We start from the raw sequence: 22,934 nt of genomic DNA on the forward strand, positions 1-22,934 counted from the left end.
AGATGATGTGGTTCTGTTCCATGAAAAAAGTAGACATGGTTCTGTTCCATGCTAAAAAGGCGATAACATAAAAGTGGGAACGCCGAAACCCCGGGCGTGAGCACTCTCATATCTTTTCTGCTCCCAATGTTCGCTCGCAGTATACTGCAGTTTACTGGTTTACGCCAGCAGTTGACCGTTACACGAAACGTACATCGGCAGAGTTGCTCTCAGCCCAAAGCTTTCTGAGTCGCTCAGTCATACGAGGCGTTCCTTGTCAATTATTCTTCGTCGTTACACTCTTCCAGTCGTACTGCGACACGAGGTGTACCTCGTCGTGTATTCTTTGCTTTACTGTTAGATGCTGTTAGATCAGACGCATCTCTAGCCTTAACATCCTGACACGTAATTCCATAAAAATGTAGAGTAGGCTACATCCTTTGGTACCTTCCCCCACCTTCCCCGAAGCTTCGTAAATCCCCCGGGAGTATAAATCCCTACAACTGGCGTCCGGCATGTACCATCTGGTGTTGGTGTGTGTACTGTGTACCGCATGAGTCGCATAACGCGTGATACCATCACAGAATACTACAGAGTGTGCCATAGTAAGTATTTCAGCACCTCACTGATCTATAGAGCAGTGACTGCTGTGAAAATGCTGTATACTCTGTATACTATATACTCTATGATAAACGTGCAAGTACTGCCAATACTCGTACAATTTGCAAAGTTGTTCGATCGTTGGTCAGATTTTGAATTTGACAGTCGTGTGCATTGTAGATTGGTGTCTGCCTATGGGCCACGTGGATCATAACATCATTGTTAAGATCCTCTTCACCTTATTGGAGTATGAAATTGTTTGTTGTTCGGGCGAGATGCGATAACAAACTATCTTATCGTTTTCTTATGCTGTTTGTCGAAAGGTGAAGCCACGAAAAACCACGAAATAGAAAAAGTCTTCCATACGTTGTCGCCTTATTCGTTTAATCGAGCAAATTCCTGCACCGTCAAAGTCAAAATGAATTTAAGAAACGTTAAAGACAGACTAAAGGATGAAACGTTGGATCTTAGTTTATGCGATCTGAAAGAAGTGCCTGTTCGAGAAATCGTAAGTAAATTCATTGAATACATACAGATGCGGGTCCATCCCACAAATAGTAGAAAATAGTACAGCAAATCATAGAATAATCACTGAACTCTCATTTTGCAGGCAACTATCAAGAAAGCAACGCATTTAGATTTATCAAACAATTTATTGGTTTCCTTGCCCGTAAGTGTTGATGCCTGTATCTAGAGATTCTTTTCTAGCGAAATGATAGTTCCGATCGACGATCATTTGTTTCAGAGTACCTTTGTCAGCCTTAAACAAATAACCAAATTAGATCTCAGCAGAAACATGTTGACAGAGATTCCTGAGAATTTTGGAGAGTTGAAACAACTGCGCCATTTAGATCTCTATGCGAATCAGGTAAAGTCAACACAGTATAACGATCTAGCAGATTACGTATACTAAGAAGCATTATTTTACAGATAAGCAGACTACCGCTTAGCTTAAGCGAATTGAAGAATTTAAGATGGCTGGACTTAAAGGAAAATCCCTTGACTCCGGCGGTAGCAAGCGTAGCGGGTCCTTGCAGTAATTTAAGCGAATGTCAAGCTTGCGCTCGCAACGTCGTCATGTATCTGTCGCGCGTGAAACTCAGTATCGAAGAAGAGAAATTGCGAAGATTGAATGCCGTTCTAAGTAATACCTTGAAACGTGAACAGAAATTTTTAGACCATCCAACAGAGTATTGTAAATATCGCTAATGTTTTATCGCCGATAGGTGCAGAGAACGATAGCTCATCGCCGAAAAAAGTTGGCAAAAAGAAAAAGAAGAAACTGGCAGGGAAGGATAGCACAGAAAACTCGGATAAAGGTAGACATCGGTCTTCGAGCGACGAGTCGCAAATAGAGACGAGTCAAATTGAATCACCGACGATGGAAGAAAACGACTCGTACGTTGACAAAAAACGTGCAAGGAAAGGTAAATATATTGCCGATCAATCCGGTTCTTCTGCCTCTATCGTTATCGTCGTGATAGTTCAAACGAAACCGTAATATTTTTCAGGCAAATCCACGATCGTACGACTTTTCCTTCTATGTTTCATTATCGGCATACCATTGACCGTGGTTCTGCCAATGTACTCGGAGCGATGTGTTGCGCTCTTCAACTACATAGAAGAGAACACGGGTATACCTTTGAAAGCGTTCCAAAAACAGAGCATCGATACGTTTCACTCCTCTGTACGGACCGCAACCATCTGGACCAAAGGCATTTACAAAGATTTGTACCATGTCTATGAAAGCAGGTTTAGAGAAGATGTTGGTGATTTTCCGAGTAAATAGACTTCTACAGAACGTCGATCAAACATCGAGCTATAATGTCGCGTCGTTCGCCTCGGGCAGAACAAATGAAAAGACCGGTATGCAAATTTTTATCTTATAGTCCGTGGTATCGTTATTAATATTACCAACATCGTCATTATTATTATTATTATTATTATTATTATTATTATTATTATTATTATTATTATCACCATTATTATTATGTGAATCAAGGATTCCGTTATTTATTATGAAAAATTAAAAACGATTACAAATACGAAACGCCCTCGTGCACCAGAGGTTCATTTTTATCGAAATAATTACATGCATTAGTCTTGAATCTTTGGTTCTTGCGAATCTTTGTTACGATCCTCGTAAAAAGAGAAAATTCGGGATAATTCCGCCTTCCTACTTGTGCCATCGTTACGCGTTGTCAATCACGTGCGTCCTGTTGGATAACATCGATGGTGTTGCTTTAACGGATCCCTTGCCGAGAGAGTTCTCCATTTTGTTGATCAGTTTTTGGAAAGTGTTCATTCGAGTCGCGGCTAGATCGTCCACGCACTCGGTTCCATTCGAGTTTCGAGGCGTATACGTTTCTTGATTTCTAGCGGAATCAATCGCTTTCGACCTTTTCCCACCGACGAATCGATTCCAGGATCTTTTCTCTGGACTGCTTTGCGCTCTAATCTCTCTAGCCTCTTCACTGTCTCTGCTGTTCCGAAATTCTTTTTGTCGTGCCGTAAACTCCGCGAGTATAGCGATATCGTCGTAAAGTTCCTCCTCTTGAGCGACAGGGTGCTCGCGATAGTTCGAGTTCGAGTTTGGACGCGGTGTTTGGTAGTGTTCGGATTCTTCGAACGACGTTTGGGATTTTGGTCGATCGTTGTCGTCGCCTGGCACGGATTTGTCGAGTTTCCGTCGAGCAGATTCCCGAATGTGATTTAATTTCGTTGGGGTTTCCTGAAAATTCATGGAGAAGGAAGGAATAAAAAAGGAAACGGTTACGCGTTGATAGTGGAAAGTAATAAACAATGCAACGTTCTCACCACGACACGGTCCAGTTGCCGCGCATCTTGCTCTTTGTAATTTCTTCGACAGGAACTGACGTCATCGTAAAGTTCTTCTTCACCGGTCGCCGTTGCGGTCGCTATCGCTGTCGTGGTTGCGTTTGCGGTTGCGGTCGCGGTCGCGTCTGCAACGGCAGGAGGGTTTGCATAAATCGGTCTAGGTGGAGGCGGGCAAGTGTACTCTGATTCTTCTCCTTCTTTTTCTTCATCTTCATCTTCTTCTTTCTCTTCTCTCTTTTTCTTTTCCTCCGAGCAGACGCTTCGTTTAGTCTGCTGAACGTTGATCAAACCGGATACATCGTCGTAGGTGGATAACCGTTGGGTGTCCACGGATGGTGGGGTAATAGCTTTCCCTTTTGTTTTCTTTTCGATTTTTCGTGGGGATTCCGTTAAACTTCGTACGCGGCCCAAGAAGGATTTCTTTTGCGGCGACTTTGTCGATTCCCCCGCTTTGTTCGCTATCGTCGATCGTTCGTTGCTCGGTTTTGGCCCCGATCTAGAAAGCAGACTCTGCGCACACGGATATTAAATGAATAATTTATCGAAATCGTTTACGAATCAAACCAGGAAACATAATTACCTCGACGTCGTCGTAAGACTCGTCTCGTTCGTCGGTACGACTTTCGTCGGTTAACGCTGCGTTACCGATATCAGTATCGTTCTCGTTCGCCTTCTCCGTTTCATTCTCGTTCTCGTTGCCGTATATCGCTTCGGTTCGCGAACCGATCGATCGTCCCGCGTTGCTTTCCGAATTCTTTTTCGATCTTCTCGACGTACTCGAATCTTTCGCGCATCTTGTAGCTACGTTGCCGTAGCAGTGTGTTCGCGCCGCCGTCTCGTTTCTGAAATCTTCGATTTTATGATAAATGTCGTCTTCTTCTTCGTCCTGCGGCACATAGGATGTCACGGTGGAAGAGCCGCGAACGGGTAGGGACGGTAATCTGCGTGGGATTCGTGCGGGCAACGGAGGGCCAGGAAAAGAAACGGGGATAGCGGGCACCGAACAAGAATTGAGATTCGCGAGATCCACTTGCGCGTTCTTAGTCGTTGAGTCGGCCGTGTGTTCGTCGACAACGGTACCGACAAATTGTCCAGCTACTTCCGACTCTGGCTTGTCGACGCCGAAACACCCTACGTCTTGGTATTGTTCCTCTTTGCGAGCAGGATCGAGATCGAGATCGAGAACAAGGCTCGAGCGAGCGTTGGTTTCCGACGACGCGGCGATCGAAACTTTTTGCGACTCTATGGTTTCGTTTCTTCCGGCGGTGCTCGATTCACAGATTTTCACCACCCACTGGTCCATGTCCTTCGGTGTTCTCGCGACAAACTGAAAAAAACCGCGATCGACGTCAGAAGAAACCAACCTTGCTGTATTGACTCTGTTTATCGGTATTCATCGGGTTGATCGGTTCGAAGCTGAAAGTTGGTTCACCTGGAAGGTCTTGCTGCCGGGACAAAAGATTTCGAAAGTGGATTCGCTTTTTCGTTGGTCACGGGGATTGGTGTTGGGCGCTGCACGAGCCATGTAACCGCGAATCGGTAGAACCATGTGCGGTCGACTGTCTCGGTCGTTTCCGTAGATGAGTAGATGCGATCCGACCAAACCTATGGCACACGGGAGTCGCGTATTACAATTCAGTTTCCGTCATCGTTCACGTTTTCGATTTGGCAACTTACCGACCCAGCACGTTCGGTACTGTTCGAAAACGAACAGCTTTTTTCCCTCTTTTCTGTAAAGCGGACCGCACTTTTGACATTTACTTTTGACCTCGGCCGCCGGAAAGCTCGCATAGATCTCTATCAGCGTGTTCTCGATCTTCTCGTCTTTGGCCTGTGGTTGTTGGCTCGCGATTTGAGTAGCCTTACTCGCGATCATGCCGGAGGCGGAGGCGGAGGCGGAGGCGGAGGCGGAGGTGGAAGCGGAGGAGGCCGAGGAAGACGCGTACGGGACTAAAGTCGCCGCCGCCGCCGCGGCCGCATGATTCGCTTCAACCGTTTGAAAACTCTCGTAATAATCTTGTTGCTGCCTCTGCTTCTGTGGCTCCTCCGCTCCCACGTATTCCTCGAGTTCGCCTCCCTTTTCAATGGTTGGTATCAAACCTTTCGGCCGGACCGCGGCCGGATTCATGTCCAAGTACGGCTCGGGAGAGGTCCGAGTCCCGAATCTCTCGACCATGAACGTCGTCAGAGTCTGCTTCGAACGTATCAGCAGATGGTTTCGAAGATTTTCCAACGTGACCGGAAGCTTGATCTCTCGCAGGCACTCCAAAAATTGCACCACTTCTGCGAACAGGGCCGTTCCCCCATTTCATTTTTTTGTTTCCATATCCTTGTTTCGACTGGTTTCTTTTCGAAGAAAACGCAAGGGTCGCTTTCGAAACGTACGCGCGATCGCTCGCGCTCGTTCCGCGAGTAGCAGCAGCCTCGATTTCATCGATCATCGCCGCCGATCATTGGTGTTTCCACCGTAATTACGCGGGCGATAATTATCCGATAGGAAAACAAGATAGCTCGTGGAACGAACGTGACGCAGATCACAGATTTGACCCGAGTAATGAAATGTATCGATCGGAGACCGAGACAACACTTACCTCGAAATATTCCGGTAAGCTCACGGTCGAGATCCATGGTTACGTTTTTCGATCGAACGGTCCGCATGATCGTTGCCCGCAAGGTAAGAACGTAGGCCAGGACCGTACGCGCCGAAAGTCGAAATCGAGCGAGAATTAACCAAACAAAATGAAATCGTTTTTTCTATAGAAAAGTCCGTGTTACGAAGCTACGATCGTTCGTTCAGAGTGGTAGAATCGCGTGGCAGGATGCGGTGACAGATACGCGGCTGATAGCAGAACATTCCATAAAGCGTCCCGGAAAAGACGCATCGAACGAGCGATGCGATTACTCGACGAATCGCTAGCGCAGCACTTTTAGTTTCGGAAATTGTTAACGCGCGCTCCAGATATTACCGGTTCGACCGGTAGCGATCGCGGTAGCTTCGGTTACTCGCCGAACCGAGAAAAACTTGTCGTCTTAGGGTGCGACGTCGACGTCGTCGAATCGAGCCACGAACGCATCGTAACAACTTCGAAGGCTCGTTCCGTTGACTTCCGAATCTCGTTCACCGTTTGTACACTAGGTTTTTTCACGATCTCCGATCTCCTTGGGAGAAATATCAAAGGGAGACAACTCGCGCTAACGCTTCGATGTTGTCTTGTTAAAATTCAACTAGCAACGCGGCACGTGGGAGCAGCGGAAGGCGATGCGATGCGATGCGATGCGATACGAGTCGAGTAGAGTCGAGTCCGCTCGACCGACTCCCGCAAAGACTGTCGTCGTCGTTGTCGCTCCTCCTCGAAATTTGTCGCCTCACCGTCTTTCCTGTTGCTCCATTGCCTCAACCGGAGCGGTACGACGCGGTTAGACGCGGCGGCTGACTCACCCTGTTCGGCCGTATTTCTCTCCGCGGCGATCTTTTCTCTCTTTCCGTCGAAGGCGCGGTCGTGAGCGCGAGCGCGAGCACGAACACTACACGAAACGACGTTTTAATTGATCATTCCAATTGACGACGCCAGAGCCCGTCGCCGAGAAACAAACAGCCAGTTTGCATTCCATCGCCTGTTGTTCCTTTCGCTCTTCGAAGACCTTTTAAAACAAGCGAGCGAGCAAGCGAACGAACCCACGGTTACAGTCGAGAAAAGATTTATTGGCCGAGTAATTCAGCCCCGACGATGCGTCGTCGAGCATCAATGGGTTTGCCAAGGAACTTTGCCTCGCGCCTTCTCCAATGTATTTACGTATACGTTCGTCGCGATTTCCGTCACCTCCGGAGGTGGATCCGCTTTGGCCACTTCCAATTCTTCGTCCACCTCCTTCCACGTGCTTTTTCGTATTTCCTGCTTCGAAAGGGAAACGAATTGATGCGCGGTACAAGATAACCGGGAATATTCGAGAAAAACAAACGGAAACGGAGAATACTCGCTTCGACTTCATCTTCGGTTTTCAAACCATTTTGCACGACAAGCTTGCCGAGCAACGTGATGGGATCCAGCTCTGCCTGTATTTGCTTGATTTCCTCTCTGGTGCGGTAAGAGGTCCCTGGATCGCTCATGCTGTGCCCGTAGTATCGATACGTGTCCATTTCCAAAATGATGGGACCGTTTCGGAGAGCGTGGTCCCTCGCGAATTTTACCGCCTCGCGTACGTCCACTACACTCATCCCGTTCACCTGAATAGAAAACGGTGAAACAGGGCTGCGAGCGCGACTACAGGAACGATTATGGAAGATTCGTCTCTCGATTCACCTTGACGCCTGGAATCAAATCTCCCCTCGCGTAGAACGCCGTGTTGGCAGAGTGCCGATGCACCGCCGTACCCATTCCATAACGATTATTTTCGCAGACGTAGACCATCGGCAGATTCCAAAGTTTCGACATGTTGTACGTTTCGTAGAGCTGACCCTGGGACGCGGCTCCGTCGCCGTAGAGCGTCCACGAGACTCCTCCGGTGCCATTGTACTTGTGAGCAAAGGCCAATCCGGCGCCGATCGGCACCTGGCCGCCGACGATCCCGTCGCCACCGTAGAATCGCGTCGCGTACATGTGCATCGAACCGCCTTTTCCCGCGGAAACTCCGGTTCGTCGACCCATCAGCTCCGCCAGAACTTGTCGCGCCGACACTCCGAACAATACCGCGAATGCGTGACACCTGTAAGCTGTTATCAGACTATCGGCTTCGTTCATCGACATCTTCATCCCTACGGCCACCGCCTCCTGCAAAATCCAGACCAAATCCGTTTTACCATGTTGAATCGTTTCGCTTCGTTTGGCTTGGCTCGATCCGAGTCGACTCGATTAGACTCGATTTACTCCCCCGGACGTTGATCGCGTCAACGGTCATCTACCATTTACCATTTACCATTTACCTGGCCCGAATACAAATGGAGAAAACCGTTGATCAGACGTGTTCTATACAACTCCGCGGCTTTATTTTCCATCCGTCTGATATAGTTCATCGTTTTCAGCGCGTAAACGGCTTCCTGTTCGGTCATCGTCGCCTTGGACGACGGTCCGCTATCCAGCCGATACAGCTCATATTTCTGAACAAAGTGGAAACTATTCGAATCGTATTCTCTCTTACAGCTTTTACAACTATAGAGACGTTACCGTTTCGGCCGTAATATGCTTTTCCATTCCCCGGGAGAGGACAAAGGGGAAACGCTGGAGGTTCGCGTAACCTCGCAACAGTCGCGAACAATGCATTTTTCGTTCGAGGCTCCTCTAGATAACCAACTTTTCGACGCAAATCGGCCGCGTGCCATGTACTCGTCGATGGCGTGCTCGTTCGCCGATTCTACATCTCGCGATTCAACCCTACCCGTCTTTCTTTCAAGTGAAATCTAGAAAAGAATATTACGCCTCTCGTTGTCTTGGTCGAGGCGAAACATTCTTTCGCTCCGTGTTACGCGAATCTAGCTTCAATACTCGATTCTGATTATATATTCTGTGCCATGCGCACTCTCTCTCTCTCTCTCTCTCTCTCTCTCTCTCTCTCTCTCTCTCTCTCTCTCTCTCTGTGTGTGTGTGTGTGTGCGTGTGCGTGCGTGCGTGCGTGTGCGCGCGTTCCAAAATCCGGAGGAACGCTACCATTGCAAATCTTTATTAACCTACGAACGCCTGTGTTAGCGATGTTGAGTTATCGTAACACGCACAGACGATAAAGTCGGTAAAGACACGAATATTGGGCGATCGCACGCGAGGCTGGTTGCATTCAGTCATAGATAATTCGACGTTCCTTTGATATTATGGGAACGGTAAGACCTTTTAAAAACAAGTTACACGCACAGGTTCGTAACTGTATTTTTTATTCGAAAGAAGTCAGTAACAGGCGGAGTCAGGCAACGCGTATCAGGTATCGGATTTCGGAGACCGACGAGGAGAAACTCGAACGAGAGACCGTCGAGCCGAATTGGTCGGTTTCTTGAACGACCGGCGTCGATCTCGAACAGTTTTTTCCTCAGGATCCTCCGCGTCGCTCCCCAATGGTATAGGTCGCAGCGCTCGGGCCAGAATCCGCGGTCTCAGTACAGTTTTCAACGAAACGGCTCGTTCCCGATCGCTTCTACACCAGAAAAAAGTATTTAATATCGAGACGGCTCGAGATTCCGTCGGCGTTGGTCGACTCGAGGACGAAACTCGATCGTAGGGAGACCGGTAGGAAGAGAATTGTACACGATGATCGATGTTACCGTGTCGGCGAACGAATGGTACTCGGTCTCGAACACTTGGGCGATTTTTCAGTTGAACTCCGAGTTTCTTCAGAGTTGGACGTTGCTCGCTGTTGGAGTGCATCGACTTCCGTGCACGCCGAATACAACGAATAAATTGCTCGCAATTGTTGCTGAAACGTAATTCGCAAAAGCGTGATCGCGTGAATCGTGATCGTTTCGTTTCGTTTTATACGATTACCTGCCTTTTTCTTTAAAAAAGACGGTTCGCTGCGAATGGACGCGGACGCGTTCACGATCTTTGCGTCACGACAGCAGCGATCACGCGAAATTGTCGCCTTCTCGCCTCCTGACAATCTTCTCAACGGCTCCACCTGGCAATGCACGCGAAACGTCGACGGGAGTCAAGCATCGCATTGTAGGCGCAACGACAGTTTTCGCGTTAGTTTATCGGCAGTTTTTGAATCGAGCATTTTCTCTCGGATTCGGAGTCGGAGTCGGAGCGACGCGACGCGACGCGATCAAACGAAACAAAGCGAGATTCGAGACGATCGCGATAATCACGATCGATTCCGATCGTTTGGCCAACTAAATGTCGTCGAGGGAAACGTTTACGAGCGTAGCTGCGTTTTTCCTCCTCCGACGACAATGGCCGCGTCCCTGTGTTTCGCGTACCCGCGGGTTGTTTTTCTCGTACGCAGCTCGTAGTCGCTCCTGCCGAGGACAGACTGGATTTTCGTTCAAGGTTCTCGTCAACGAGCAGTGCGTGTGCGCTATCAATCGTTCCAGCTCGATCTATCGGAACCAAAGAATAAAGGGTTCGAGTAGCCTCAAAATGTTCTGTAAAAAAGCAAAAGTCTTTCGAAACGCAACAACGGCTGCGTTGCTTTCTACGCAGGAATACCTTGTCGAATCGTCGTTTGGTTCGTTTACGAGGATTGACCAGTGTGGATCCGATCGGGCCGTCGCGATCGCGATCGCGCTCAGATGCGACCGGTTCGCGTTTTTTTTCTCGAGGTTCGCGTTCGTTCGGATCACCGAACAAACCCTTCGATTCGGCCACTTTGATCATAAACAACGAGTCGAATTGCATCATCTCTTTCCTTTTGATCACCGCGAGGAAGCATCCCGGATCTAACGCGCCGCTAACGTTCTTCCCGTAAATGTCGTCGATGATGCCAACCTCGAAGAGATCGCTGTCCGGAACCTTCGAATTCGACGGAAACGTTTGAACCGATCGAGCAATGGTCCCGATCGCGATTGGCTACAATTTTATAAACATTAGTTTCTTTGGAAAGGCTTACGACAACGTTGGCGAATGCCGCGAAAGTCCCATCGTCGTCCAGCTGCTCCGGTTTGTCGACTTGTTTGTTTGACTCGCCGCGGGATTCCCCTTCTTCTTTCGAAGACTTTTTCTTCGACTGAAAGGAAACGCGGCGTAGAACCATCGAAAAGCGAATCCTGTGAAGGAGGGGAGGTGAAGGAAGAGGATCGTGCTTACCGGCTGATCGCGGACGTGTCTTGCCACGGCCATTCGATTCGCGTAGTCGACCACTCGCCGAACCATTTCCGTCGTCTCCGAAGGTAAAACCGTGTGCGCTTCGTAGATAACGAACTGAACGTTCGGCCTGGTCAACGCGTACTTCAAAGTCGACATTTGATCGGCCAAATGAGCGCGCGGCGATTGCCCGATCTCTCGAGCAACGTCGTCGTTGGGATCGTCGTCGTCCGCGACGCAAGCGTCCGTCAGCGATTCGAGAAGATCCGCGTCTCCGCCGCGAGCCACGGCTAGATCGACGATATCTTTAACGCCGGTGTAACTGCACGGCGGGATCGCCAGAACCACGGTAGCCCTGTCCAACTCGGCCGTTGCCGGGGGCGACACGTATCTAGCCGAAGCGAACGAAACAGAAAATACGCGAAACTAAAAGTACAGTACACAGACAATAAAAAAAAAGAGAGAGAGAGAGAGAGAGAGAGAGAATATACTTTTCGGAAAACACGCGACATCTCTGCGACGTAACGCCGAGCTTGTTCAAGTACGTCTCGTACTCGGCACGATGTTCGCCAGTTCCGAAAGCCAACAGCCGACCGGCGTCTTGGATGTCTTGCAACAATTCGGCCAAATAGCCGGTGTGTCGAGGCGCTAGGGCGTGCGTCAGTACTACCGGCCCGCAAAACCGACAGACGCGCATCGCTCGCGCCAGAGCGGCCGCTCCCAGGCACAACGATCTCTCCTATTCGATATACAGATAGAATAGAACGCGTATTTTTGCCTCGTATCGAGAAAGATCGTGGTCCGCCCGATTAGCTCCGGTACTCACCAGAAAAACGAAACGATGGTCGCGCACGAGACTGGAGCGAGCCAAGGTTTCGCGCGCTCCCTCGGGCAGTTCAATCATTTTCGGACAAATCGGATCGAACGCGTACCGGTTGTCCGTCATCTCCGACGTGTTCTCGCAGAGGAATAAATTCAGCATGGACATCTCTTGGAGAAACTGTTTTTTGCTGGCAAACTTGTTCGAGTTGACCCATCCGGAGGCGAGCGCGGCAGCCTCGGCCTGTTCACCCCAAGCGACGCCTTCGATGCTCCGCAAACGCGCCGGCAGCAGTTTGTCTTCGCGTCGCGTTTCCCAGCGTACACCACGCCAACACCACGGTACAAATTATCACGTCACGGTACGGATCATCGTATAGGATAGTCTAGAGCATGCACACACGCCTCTCTATACCCGTATCGCGACGCGACAAAAACCGACAAGGAGCGACATTTCCTTTTCTTATTCGTATAAATTCCCAAAGAACCACCCAAAACAATCTATGCTATCTATGCTATTCACCGAGACTGAGAGCCGAACCGCGAATACGCAACCGCGAGATACTCGCGGCAAGATGGGTTTTCGCATCCAGCAAAGCCTCTTCGATGTCCATCAAACCGGCAGCCTGGATCGAAAAACAAACGACCGAAGACAAGGTAGAACAAGGTCGATCTCGGCGGGAAAGCCGTTCCCGTCGAGTTTTACCTTTACCTGAAAAATCTTTTCGCGTTCTTCGACAGCGTCAATTTCGCCGCGTCTCGAAAATTTCCTTCCTTGCATATCGTACAGCAACAACCAGACGATCTTTCGTCGAGGTTTTAGCGTGCCGTTGCGTCGCCAAAACCCCACCTCCTCCAAAGCCCGACCAAAGATCTTCTTGTCTGCGAGGATACCCGACGGTGCGCCATGGAAAGACGAAACGCGAAAGAAAACGTATCTTTAAATGGTGAAACTTGAATTTATCGATATTTTCGATACTTTCGAACGGTCGGCGGCAACTTACACCTAAGCACGTCGTAAACGAGTCCAAATACTCGACGCATCTCGGCTTCGTCCGAATAGACGAGAGACGTCGATTCTTTCCGCAGCACCTCCGCAGCCAAAACGATATCGGTGACTCGCCAACCCGGCTTGGTCGCGCGGGCTTCCGTCATCGAGCCAGCGATCCTATCGACGCTCATTCTCCATCTTGTTCCCGATCCTGTTTCCGATTCCATCCTCGCCGAGCTCGCCGATCCCCTCGTCTCCACAGCCTTGCAATTTTCTCCTTCCGCTTTGCAGAACGAGGATTCGTGAATTCGCGGCTCCCATTCCCAATAACGTGACTTTTCCACCGGTTTCCGCTTTCCCTCGTCATCTTGTGCTTCTTCTACCGCCTCCTCCTGTTCCTCTTTGGTCTTCTCTGCTTCCGGTGTCGGCTCGACTTCGCCAACCCTTTTTCGTGGTATCACCAACTTTGTTAATTTTCACGATACCGTTTAATTGACCGCGATCCATTGCTTACTCCCTCATTGTTCACAGCCTTGACGCGGATCGATACGAATCATCCCGACTGTGAGGCGACGCGAGAGAATGCACCGATTCGAACCAAAAGAAATGGAACGAAATCTGGTAAACGGCGGTAGAAGGTAGAGTTTCATCGCTAGCTTTGACGTCGTGTCGACAAAGATAACACGGATTCTGGCTATCAACGACCAGTCGAAACGAGTACTTCAGACGATCACCGCCGCGACGCGTCGAAACTCCGCGGTATACGCGAGTATGCGAATATTACCGGTTACCGAAAGAAAATTCAAATTACCTGTTGATCGCGATCTCCTTGTCGCATGCTCTTTGCAACTCGACCAGACCGTAATAAACGCGCTGTCGCCAATCTTCGTTACTCGGCAAAATCAATTCCTCCGCTTCCTCGTATAATTTTTCGACGCGAAGTTGTCCGCGGATCGACGTCCACCTTTTAAAAACGATGCGCAAAGTGTTAGCGTACTCGCTGAATTTACCCCCGTCCCGGCCGAGAACTCCACTTTTCGATTCTCTTTGAATTTCCGACATTGTTTGAGATTCGCGTTCGAAATTCTGAATAATTACGCGAGACGTTGCCAAGATATCGACTCGCTTTACACGGAACGCTGCGAATCGAATCTCTTGGAACCGCTACGTATACAGTATAAAGTGTGCGTACCGTTGCGCTCGTACGAACACCGGAGACTGCGAGTTTCCTGCTTCCTGCTTCCTGCTACCTTCTTCCCTCTTCCCTTTCCGAGCCGCCTAAAACGACCGAAACTAGAGTTCTACTTTCAATCTTACGGTAGTCGCAACGTCGCGTGCTCCGGTCACATCTTCGACGAAATCACGATCAACCATCTGTTCGCGGTCAGCCTAGATTCATCCAACGAACACGGTAGCTCGGTCTTCCAAAGTCGTTATATTACGTTACGCTACGTTATGTTAGCTGCCTCGTTCGTGTCATATGTCATTTATTCGTATCGTTGCATTCCGTAATATGCATATTCGCCGATGCAACGAACGCGACATAACGCGTCGCTAAAGGCAAACGAAATTTAACATTTGTTCAACCCTCGAATTGATCTTCTCGACCAAATTCGGTGCTTTCGGGATCATCGATTTCTTATTTCTACGCAAAACGTTTGCCAGATTGAATGGGAATCGTTGAAAACGCCAGTTATAACAACTATTATGGTCGCACAATCTTCATAAAATATTTCGAAAAAGAGATAACGTTAAAAGATACATTTCTTTGTTGAGTCCGATTCCCTATACATATATGCAAGTATACAAATTTCAAGTGTCAACAACACGGTTTATCCGTGTCTCGAATATACTCTTTGGTTAGTATATTAGTAAACTTTGCAATCGCGGTGTTAGTCGTTTATTCCTTTTGTCGCTGCGATTCTCTTATTCTGTTCGGTTCGGTTCAGTTCATGCCTTTGTACTTGCTAAACAAATTATACAGAACTCGTAACGTTGATTTCAAATCCAAATTTACGATATCTGTGAAGAAAGAGTAACAGTTTAATATACGCTGCGTATCCCCGTGAGGAAAAGTAAATACGTACCTTCGGGTCGGGCCTTTGGCTTCGGCAGCCCGATATCTTGCATAATGTCGAAAGCGAACGAGACATTGTGCACTTTTTGGTCGTGAGTTTTCGGAGTCAAATGAAAGCTACCCAGAGGCACGAAAAATCCTTCCAGAAGTCCGAGCAACAGAGTCAGAAAAACTCCGTCGTGAAATTGCGTATCCAAATCCGTAACTTCCAAGTGTACTTTGCTCAAATGTTTATTAGCAAAATTGATCAGCGACTGGAAGGCGAAACAACGTTGGAATACGGTTGAACGAGAGATCCGTAAGGGTCGGGTTATACTACTCGGGTCGAACATATTTTGTCGACAGAATTACTGTCGGTAACCCTGTTTTTGTATTTAGCGTTTAGGATCCGGACCGACTGGAATAGCCCGACCCTAAAGCGTCAACGGATCGTGAACGAAGCGTGAACATACTTTTTTTACGACGGCTAATTTGTCGGGCGCATGGTCGAAGAGCGCGTCGAAAGCATCCAGCTCGCAACGCATTCCCAAGTCATCGTACGTCGACGTTATTTCCTCCCTGACCGTTCTATGAGTTAGCTGGCCATCTTTTTTCCGCACGACGACAACCTGCGCGGCCACTCTTTCCGGTAATCGAACCGGGGCACGAAATTGCCTCGCCAAGCCCACCAGTAGATGCAGAATAGCGACAATGTTTTTCGAGTGCACCGACTCCACGCTCCATTTGTAAGGCGGGTAACGACCGAGTACGCGGTTCGCGCTCGATAAAACAACCGCCAATTTCTGTTTTTGCCCTTCTTCCGACTGAGTCACCTCGGGAACGTCCAATTTCTCCCCCGTCAGTTTCTCTGAAAATTCAATTCGACCAATCAATCACTTTCTCCCTATCCAACATATTCGAACACGATCGAAACGATCGTTTCGTGGTTGTGTCTCGAAACATCAGCGTACCTAAAAGCTTCTGTAATACCTGTCCATCGTAAAGATCTTCCGCGATGTCTTTTACGATAATCCGTTGATCGGCCAACTCGTCGTTGATCCATTCGATCAACACGAATATCAACTCTTTGAGCTTCGAATCCTCCATAGACCTAGGTACTATCATGGAACGTTCCTCGTTTTCGTCGAGCGCGTACTCTTCTGGCGGCATCTCGGGATTAGCCGCATACCCTGGCGAATCGATGGCATATTTTCCTTCTTCTTGGACTTCTTGTACTAAAACAATTGTCAAACAAGTTTTTTTCGGAATTTTCTATGAGATTTTTTTTATATAAACTACTATGGACAATTTCCATCGGCTACTACTTATTACTTTGTTTTATCTTTATGTTATTATTGTTATATTATTCACATGGAATACATACCGGTAGATCAATGTTCACCGATAAGCTAAAGTGTATAACGTACTTACCTACCTATATGTAGCGACACAGATTACCGGATGAGATATTCAAAATAAATTCGTCGCAGGCTCGACGGTGTATCCACAAACACGCCGTCAAACACGACAGACAAAATATCAAACATAATTTATCTACTGTGTGTATATTCGACAATTTCTAGTTAAAGGTTCGCTTATCGATAATGTTTCATAGTACATACTGCAAGATACGCGTAAATCATATTGTAAACGTAAACGATTCGTGCCATATAAGGAGGTTCGCTCGACGCGCAACGAACACAGAATAGCGAACGAGGTTACGTACTCGACGATATTAGAGGAAACTTTCTCGATACTTTCGTACCTTCCTTCATGCGTTTCTTTCGACCCAACGTTCCAATTTTATCCCAGAAACTCTCTTCCTTCTCATCCTTCTTTGCAGAAATCGGGGGTCGCGGTGATTTAGGACGTGGTGAAGCCATAACGAAACTTGAACGATCAACCGCAGGTTACTCGAACGTCATCTCTCGAAATACCAACTTTTGACCCACTGCCTTGACTGTTGAGCTCCAGGCTCGAGTATACATCCACGATCCACGGTGATCCACAATCCTACGATCCACGTAAGTATCAGTAAGTATATATGTAGTAGATACTGGTAGGTACGTCCACGGTCCACGATCAAAAGCAGTCAAAAGCATCTATGTATATAGAGTTGCAAACCCCACCCGAATCACCGAGAGTCACACCCATGAATGGGAGCGCCATATCTTGTGTAGTATTGTTTATTTGCACAGTTCACCGCATCACTGCCTAGATACACGTGACCACCAAGTATGCATTGTGTTAATTGTGTAAGTATACATATATGTATATTACATACATACCTATTGTATAGTATTATACATCTCTTGTAACGAGTTGTCAGCCAATCAAAGCGAAGACAAATTTTCTCCTTCCTTCTTTAACCTCTCGTTACTCGTTGGCTCGTTGGGTCTTTTGAGCATTGAGTGATTGAGTTTTCTGATGTGCGAGAGGGAAGAAACGTTAACTAAAACGCCTACAATGCCATCTACAGCACAATACCAAAGCTGCTTATGCGTGTAGAACAGTGTAGAATTGTAGAATGCGCAGTGCACTGTGTAAGTGCAAGTGCGCACGAGCGGTTAGCAGTTAGCAGAATTGGCTGTTTATGGAGTGCAACGTACGGATTTGAGGTTAAGTGAGAAATCAATTCACCGACAAAATGATATCGTTAATGGGAAACTTTGAGAGTAACATCGTTCAAAGAGGCACAAATATCATAAAATTAACATCACTGTTTTGCACAGCGACAAAAACTACAAACACCGTCAAAGGTACTGTCACATTTTCATTCGAATTTTAACCTGAATAGATCAATTTTTTTATGACATACTAGATTTTGTTATTATTAGATTTTGTATGTTATCGAACTTTTACGATATTATTATTACTATTATTTATCTTCCATAGAATTTCGAGTATTAGAATTACTACCAAAGAAGAAAACACATTTGAAAAGGAATGTATTGTCGGATGGACTACCAAAGAGTCAACCGAGAGAGGAAACAATGCCTGTAGATCAAAATTGGCAAGCGCTTTGGCCTGCTGCTCGTACATTTCATCCTGCAACCGTACCACTTCCTATACGACAAGGATATAAACATAATAAAAATCCACATCCAGATAAGTACGCGAACGCGGAACTCATGAAAATTCCAAATTTCTTACATCTTACTCCACCCGCGGTGAACGCACACTGCGAAGAACTAAAACAATTTTGTACAGAGTGGCCAAAGGGTTTAGAAACGGACGAGGATTGCGAGAAACATTTCCCCGTTGAAATAATCGCCTCTGACTATTGCTACTCCTCTCCTACGATAAGAGAACCTCTTGCGAGAATAGTGAATTTGAGAGTAAAGCTATCCTCTCTGCATTTAGATTCTCACGCTAAAGATAAAATGCTTAGATTGGTAGGAGACAGATACAATCCTGAAACAGATATATTAACGATAACCGCTGACAGGTGTCCAACTAAGAAGCAAAATTTGGATTACGTCAACTATCTCCTAACAGCGTTATACCATATATCCTGGGTAAGTCATAGGCTGCCATTGTAAAACATTCGATGCGTAAAGAACTTTTTTGAAAATTTCGTCGACAATACCACTCATTGTTCCAGCGAGTCGAACCATGGGAAAGTGAAAAAGCTGACGCAGATATGGAGTATTATGACTGGGATAACGGTAAGAGCCGAAATACTTTAGTGACCATATTTTGTTGGCCGAACCCACCAACGGACTCTAATTACGAAGAGATACCGCATTCAATGGAATACAAGATCGCAGTTTCGGAACTAATCAACAATGGAGAAGATCATTTTACAATTAAAAAGTACAAAAAAGCTGTTAAAAATGTGTTAAATCTCAATTATGAAGAGGATGCAGAATAAGTATATTAATAAATATATTACAAGTTTCCAGTGTAGTTTTCAGTTTTGTTATTACAAAAGTGACAGTTATATGAAAAATTCAACATAAATATAATAATTTTATTCACTCTTTTTTATTGTGTGTTAATCGATGACACATCTTATTGCAAGTTTCTTGTTTATTCTACTTGACAACACACAACATCGAAGAAAGTCAATACCGTTTGAAGTAAATTCAAATTCGTAAATTCGTTTATTATCTCTGCCCATTTCATGCTTGGTCTTTCAAGCGATTCATTAAAATTCTCCCAGCTGGGACGCGCTGCGTAAATTATGAAGTCTCTTGTATCGTAAAAAAGGCACATTGCAAAATACAATTACATTTGTCAAGACAACGTTGCTAAACAGTCTTACAAGCTGTAGAAATACTATAAGGCAATTCTACGCTAATAACCTTTGCACTTATATCGTGGTACACATAAAAACTCTTTAGCCAGTTCTCTGCATAGCTTATTACTGGCATAAATATAAATAATTATATACACTTTACGCTATACTATGAACCATTACAACCATCGTACTTGAGCTGGAGTTGGTCCTGGAACGGTTCTGTAACGATATAGAACTTTCCATTATTACTTTTCTATGTACACTAACAACGAATACATTGTTTGCTATTGCAAGGTCTCAGATGTGCTATCCTTGACAATTATTTAGTATGCACGTTAATTTCTTATAAGTTTTAAATCTTTGCAAAAATTCGTTTTTATCGCAGTTTGTTTCTGTACTTCCAATCAGTTTTCATACTTACTTTTGTTTTCCATTCGGCTTCTGGTACGGATGAGTCGTCATTAATCCGCGTCTTTCCTTTCCCCTCATCACTTTGAAGGCTGCTGAATTTGAATCCATATCAAAGCTATCCTTGTTAAGTTTTTCCGCTTTCAATTTATTTAACGTAGCGATGCTTTTTGCACTCATTGATGGGTGTGTTTTTTGTTCATGTTTATTTTCTTTACCTTTGATCCCTATTGTAGCTATTGTACTTTTGTCTTTCTGGAATATCTTTTTTTGTTGCTTTGTCGGTGTTTTCATTCCATCTCCATGATTTTTATCAACAAGAACTCGCTTTCCCGCCTTTTTCAGAATGCTATTATCCCTACTAGTTTCTCTTTTTGCATTTCCACCTGTTTTCGTTATACTTTTGTTAAAAGTGGTATTTGTATCGTCTGGCAAAGTAATAGTTACATTATGACTATTAGAGACATTATCTGCATTGGCACTGGATGCGTCAAAAGTTGCATTTAAGGTATCTTTGGGGCAGCTATCTAGATTTTGATCGTCCAACGAACACGTCGTATATGTCGGTGCTTTACACTTGAGAGGATCTACCAAGTCGGATGTACTAAGAAGGCAAGAAGTTATGCCATGGAACTGTTCTTCGTGATCGTCCGTTTCCATGTCTGACCATTTGATGTTTTTCACACCTTCCAACGACTTCATTACTTGATTAAACTCGTCCGTCATCGCATCTGTTATTGCCCCGTTGTTCTTCATTATATTGTAATAATTTTGCAATGTTGTACTCAGTGTTTTAGTCATTGAATAATTGGACTGCATCTCGCATTGCTGGAGATTATTGATTCTTTTCATGTGCTCGTATTGTTGTTGCAATCTAGCCTTCTCTATTTCACAAGTTCTTAAAGCAATTATATTTTCCAATTTTTCAACTTTTTGCGATTTGATTTCTGTTTCCAATTTCTGTAGTTCTGTTTCGCAACAGCACAATTCCTTCCATGTTGATTCCATTTGTATTTTTAGAGAATCTCTTTGTCGTTCAAAGTACTGCGCAGATTTATTTACCCGCAACTTACCGCTAACGTTATGTTCTTCTGAACTCGTGTTGTCATCGATAGTTGCTATAAGATTATGTAATCTCTCATCCGCTGCTTTTTTATATTGAATTCTACAACATAATATTTTATCGGCGCTTTCCAACGACAAGATCTTTTCGTTCAAAGCTTTCTTTTTGCTAAGTAACTGGATCAGTTTGTTCTCCATCTCCGTATCTATCTTTGTGTTTTTAGACGTCGTTGCTACATCCACCGATCCGCTTTCCAAAGCTAGTAGTTTTTGTTTCAAATAATTTATTTCTTTTTTTTGTTCCTCCACCATCTTGATGTACGTTGTTACGTGCATCTCGCAGGATATAATATTGTCCTTTATGTGCGTTTTTATTTTCTTTGCTCTGTCCGCGTACCGTAAAGTATTATAAGTATCTTCGTAACTCCAACTGGAGGGTGCGACATTAGCTATCATAATCGTTTGACAATTCCCGCCTAGTGAATCCTTCAATAATCGTGTCAGTTTAGAATCTCTGTAAGTTATATGTTTTGCGCCATCTGCCAAATTGTTGATACAATTTCCAAGAGCCAGTAACGATTTATTAATGTTTGCGCCTTCTTTGAGCCTTGCTCCTTTACATCCTGTGGCAGAGGCTCTTTCGGATCCAGCCAAATCGATCATAGATAATTTCACTTGCCTTACTTGGCCATCCAGTTTGTTGCTAATGTTAATGTAAACTTGAAACACGGCGTGACTTCTGCTGCTCTCTTTATTTGCATCGGTAGGATGCTGAGTACGATTTTTGTTACCTTTTGCTAAAAGAGATAATAACTCTTCGGTACTTTGAATACCAATTATCTTGAGACCAGCAACTATAATGCCGTATCTGCCGTCATCACGCAAATGTAAAGGTCCTGATTTATGTAACAGGTCTTGTACATTCTCGTTATACACTTCTAAATATGTCACACCTAAATTAAATTCACGGTGTTCACCTTGTTTTTCTATTTGAGAAAACAATTCTGCTACCGTTCGATAGGTGATGCCAGGATCTTCGTTGCTACCAAGCATCGTATGAGTTTTACCAGCACCCGTGGCTCCATAAGCAAATACAGAACAATTGTAGCCATCCAATAGGCTAGCGATTAAATCTTTGGTACTTCCTTCGAATACGTCGCTATTGGTAGAATGCATGTTGAAAATTTTATCGAAAATAAACTGCAATTCTTTGTTTTGTTTTCTAAGTAAATCTCGGCCCTTTTGTGCAACCCCATGGTAAAAGAATGGATTCTCTTCTTCTTTCGGATCAAAAATTAGCATTTTATCGTCGAAAACTTTAACGACGCTTTTACAATTAGCTTGCAGTTCACGTTCATTCTGCGGTCGAACTCTTACAATTACCTTAATACTTGTTTGCGATCCAGGTTGGGTTTGTATGTTTAATGCTGTACTCGTACCCGGTCCACTCGTACCCGGTTTCGTTCCGTTTGTCGGTAGTGGCCTTTTTGTACCTTTCTTAAGTTTATTCGGCGAAAATGCTTTCGCCAAGTGTTTCTTGTTAAGCATTTTATAGCGAGCTTCACGAATTCACATTCAAACGCTCACCGGTAACCGTTGACGGCAAGACAAGTTTTGAAATTCAAATTGGCGTGTGTGTACTGCGACTGTCTCTTTGAAAGCAGTTTTGCCAATCTGAAGAACATCGATACCAACAGTGAAAGTCAAGTATCTATATATGTACTCTGCGTGCCAGTGTGTGCCTCACCAGAAGTCTCCTGGCTTGCACTTGTTTGTCCATCTCCTTTCGATCACCCGTATTACACCAGAATCGATGCCAATAACATATTTTTATTATTGCACCAAGCGACAATGTCAACGAATCGTTTTGTGCAACAGACAAAGTCTCCTCGCACCTCTTCCGTCCCACAGTCCCATGTGACTTCCTGCCACTAACGATACGATATGTATGTTTGGCTAATGTAAAAAAAAGCGCCAACTATTCGATATATAATCATTATAAAATGATTTAAATGAAAGAAACTTCTTACTTTTAGAAATGTTATATATTAATATTTTATTTATTGGAAATTATGTTATTCGGTAGAATCGAATGGTATACTTATTCATGTCAAAATCATGTTTTTCGAATCACTGTAAACTGTAAACTGTAAATTACAAAGTTCAAACGATTTAGGGTAACTTACATACATACAAGAAGTTTCCCTCCGCATAAAT

The 22,934-nt window shown here is 45.4% G+C and overlaps 8 protein-coding genes across 9 annotated transcripts; 2 read left to right on the forward strand and 6 right to left on the reverse strand.

The window, feature by feature from the left end:
- Positions 1–187: 187 nt before the first annotated feature.
- Positions 188–2,559, forward strand: LOC143357145 (leucine-rich repeat-containing protein 59). Its single transcript, XM_076793413.1, has 6 exons — positions 188–1,087; positions 1,190–1,249; positions 1,325–1,447; positions 1,510–1,723; positions 1,806–2,006; positions 2,091–2,559. Exons 1-6 carry the CDS (start codon positions 998–1,000, stop codon positions 2,366–2,368), a joined length of 966 nt encoding a protein of 321 aa, XP_076649528.1. The 5' UTR covers positions 188–997; the 3' UTR covers positions 2,369–2,559.
- Positions 2,560–2,763: 204 nt separating this feature from the next.
- Positions 2,764–7,100, reverse strand: LOC143357129 (uncharacterized). 2 transcript variants are annotated; one of them, XM_076793381.1, is made up of 6 exons: positions 6,009–7,100; positions 5,095–5,700; positions 4,850–5,022; positions 3,998–4,744; positions 3,400–3,927; positions 2,764–3,310 (listed from the first exon to the last, which is right to left on the reverse strand). In XM_076793381.1, the coding sequence occupies exons 1-6, from the start codon at positions 6,073–6,075 to the stop codon at positions 2,771–2,773; spliced, it is 2,661 nt and encodes an 886-aa protein (XP_076649496.1). In that variant the 5' UTR covers positions 6,076–7,100; the 3' UTR covers positions 2,764–2,770. The 2 variants fall into 2 exon arrangements, with proteins under 2 accessions (XP_076649496.1, XP_076649494.1); XM_076793379.1 differs by having other exon boundaries at positions 3,397–3,927; positions 6,009–7,099.
- Positions 7,101–7,160: 60 nt separating this feature from the next.
- Positions 7,161–7,633, reverse strand: LOC143357002 (uncharacterized). The gene is made up of 2 exons (XM_076793119.1): positions 7,397–7,633; positions 7,161–7,310 (listed from the first exon to the last, which is right to left on the reverse strand). The coding sequence occupies exons 1-2, from the start codon at positions 7,631–7,633 to the stop codon at positions 7,161–7,163; spliced, it is 387 nt and encodes a 128-aa protein (XP_076649234.1).
- LOC143357146 (pyruvate dehydrogenase E1 component subunit alpha, somatic form, mitochondrial-like) lies at positions 7,518–9,237 on the reverse strand. Its single transcript, XM_076793414.1, has 3 exons — positions 8,580–9,237; positions 8,339–8,512; positions 7,518–8,186 (listed from the first exon to the last, which is right to left on the reverse strand). The coding sequence occupies exons 1-3, from the start codon at positions 8,673–8,675 to the stop codon at positions 7,692–7,694; spliced, it is 765 nt and encodes a 254-aa protein (XP_076649529.1). The 5' UTR covers positions 8,676–9,237; the 3' UTR covers positions 7,518–7,691.
- Positions 9,238–10,125: 888 nt separating this feature from the next.
- Positions 10,126–14,526, reverse strand: LOC143357149 (uncharacterized). The gene is made up of 10 exons (XM_076793420.1): positions 13,760–14,526; positions 12,962–13,392; positions 12,670–12,839; positions 12,481–12,583; positions 11,965–12,257; positions 11,630–11,877; positions 11,142–11,529; positions 10,945–11,061; positions 10,545–10,847; positions 10,126–10,435 (listed from the first exon to the last, which is right to left on the reverse strand). The coding sequence occupies exons 1-10, from the start codon at positions 14,008–14,010 to the stop codon at positions 10,229–10,231; spliced, it is 2,511 nt and encodes an 836-aa protein (XP_076649535.1). The 5' UTR covers positions 14,011–14,526; the 3' UTR covers positions 10,126–10,228.
- A 127-nt stretch (positions 14,527–14,653) lies between these two features.
- Parvin (beta-parvin) lies at positions 14,654–17,026 on the reverse strand. The gene is made up of 5 exons (XM_076793411.1): positions 16,770–17,026; positions 15,976–16,239; positions 15,478–15,872; positions 15,036–15,279; positions 14,654–14,970 (listed from the first exon to the last, which is right to left on the reverse strand). The coding sequence occupies exons 1-5, from the start codon at positions 16,885–16,887 to the stop codon at positions 14,894–14,896; spliced, it is 1,098 nt and encodes a 365-aa protein (XP_076649526.1). The 5' UTR covers positions 16,888–17,026; the 3' UTR covers positions 14,654–14,893.
- Positions 17,027–17,135: 109 nt separating this feature from the next.
- Positions 17,136–18,912, forward strand: Mrps35 (mitochondrial ribosomal protein S35). The gene is made up of 4 exons (XM_076793412.1): positions 17,136–17,259; positions 17,484–17,763; positions 17,900–18,522; positions 18,609–18,912. Exons 2-4 carry the CDS (start codon positions 17,652–17,654, stop codon positions 18,876–18,878), a joined length of 1,005 nt encoding a protein of 334 aa, XP_076649527.1. The 5' UTR covers positions 17,136–17,259; positions 17,484–17,651; the 3' UTR covers positions 18,879–18,912.
- A 301-nt stretch (positions 18,913–19,213) lies between these two features.
- On the reverse strand, positions 19,214–22,702 carry LOC143357130 (kinesin-like protein KIF18A). The gene is made up of 2 exons (XM_076793382.1): positions 19,669–22,702; positions 19,214–19,466 (listed from the first exon to the last, which is right to left on the reverse strand). The coding sequence occupies exons 1-2, from the start codon at positions 22,263–22,265 to the stop codon at positions 19,424–19,426; spliced, it is 2,640 nt and encodes an 879-aa protein (XP_076649497.1). The 5' UTR covers positions 22,266–22,702; the 3' UTR covers positions 19,214–19,423.
- Between the last annotated feature and the right edge of the window lie 232 nt (positions 22,703–22,934).

The sequence above is a fragment of the Halictus rubicundus genome, chromosome 9, assembly GCF_050948215.1.
Source record: "Halictus rubicundus isolate RS-2024b chromosome 9, iyHalRubi1_principal, whole genome shotgun sequence".
NCBI classification, from domain to species: domain Eukaryota; kingdom Metazoa; phylum Arthropoda; class Insecta; order Hymenoptera; family Halictidae; genus Halictus; species Halictus rubicundus.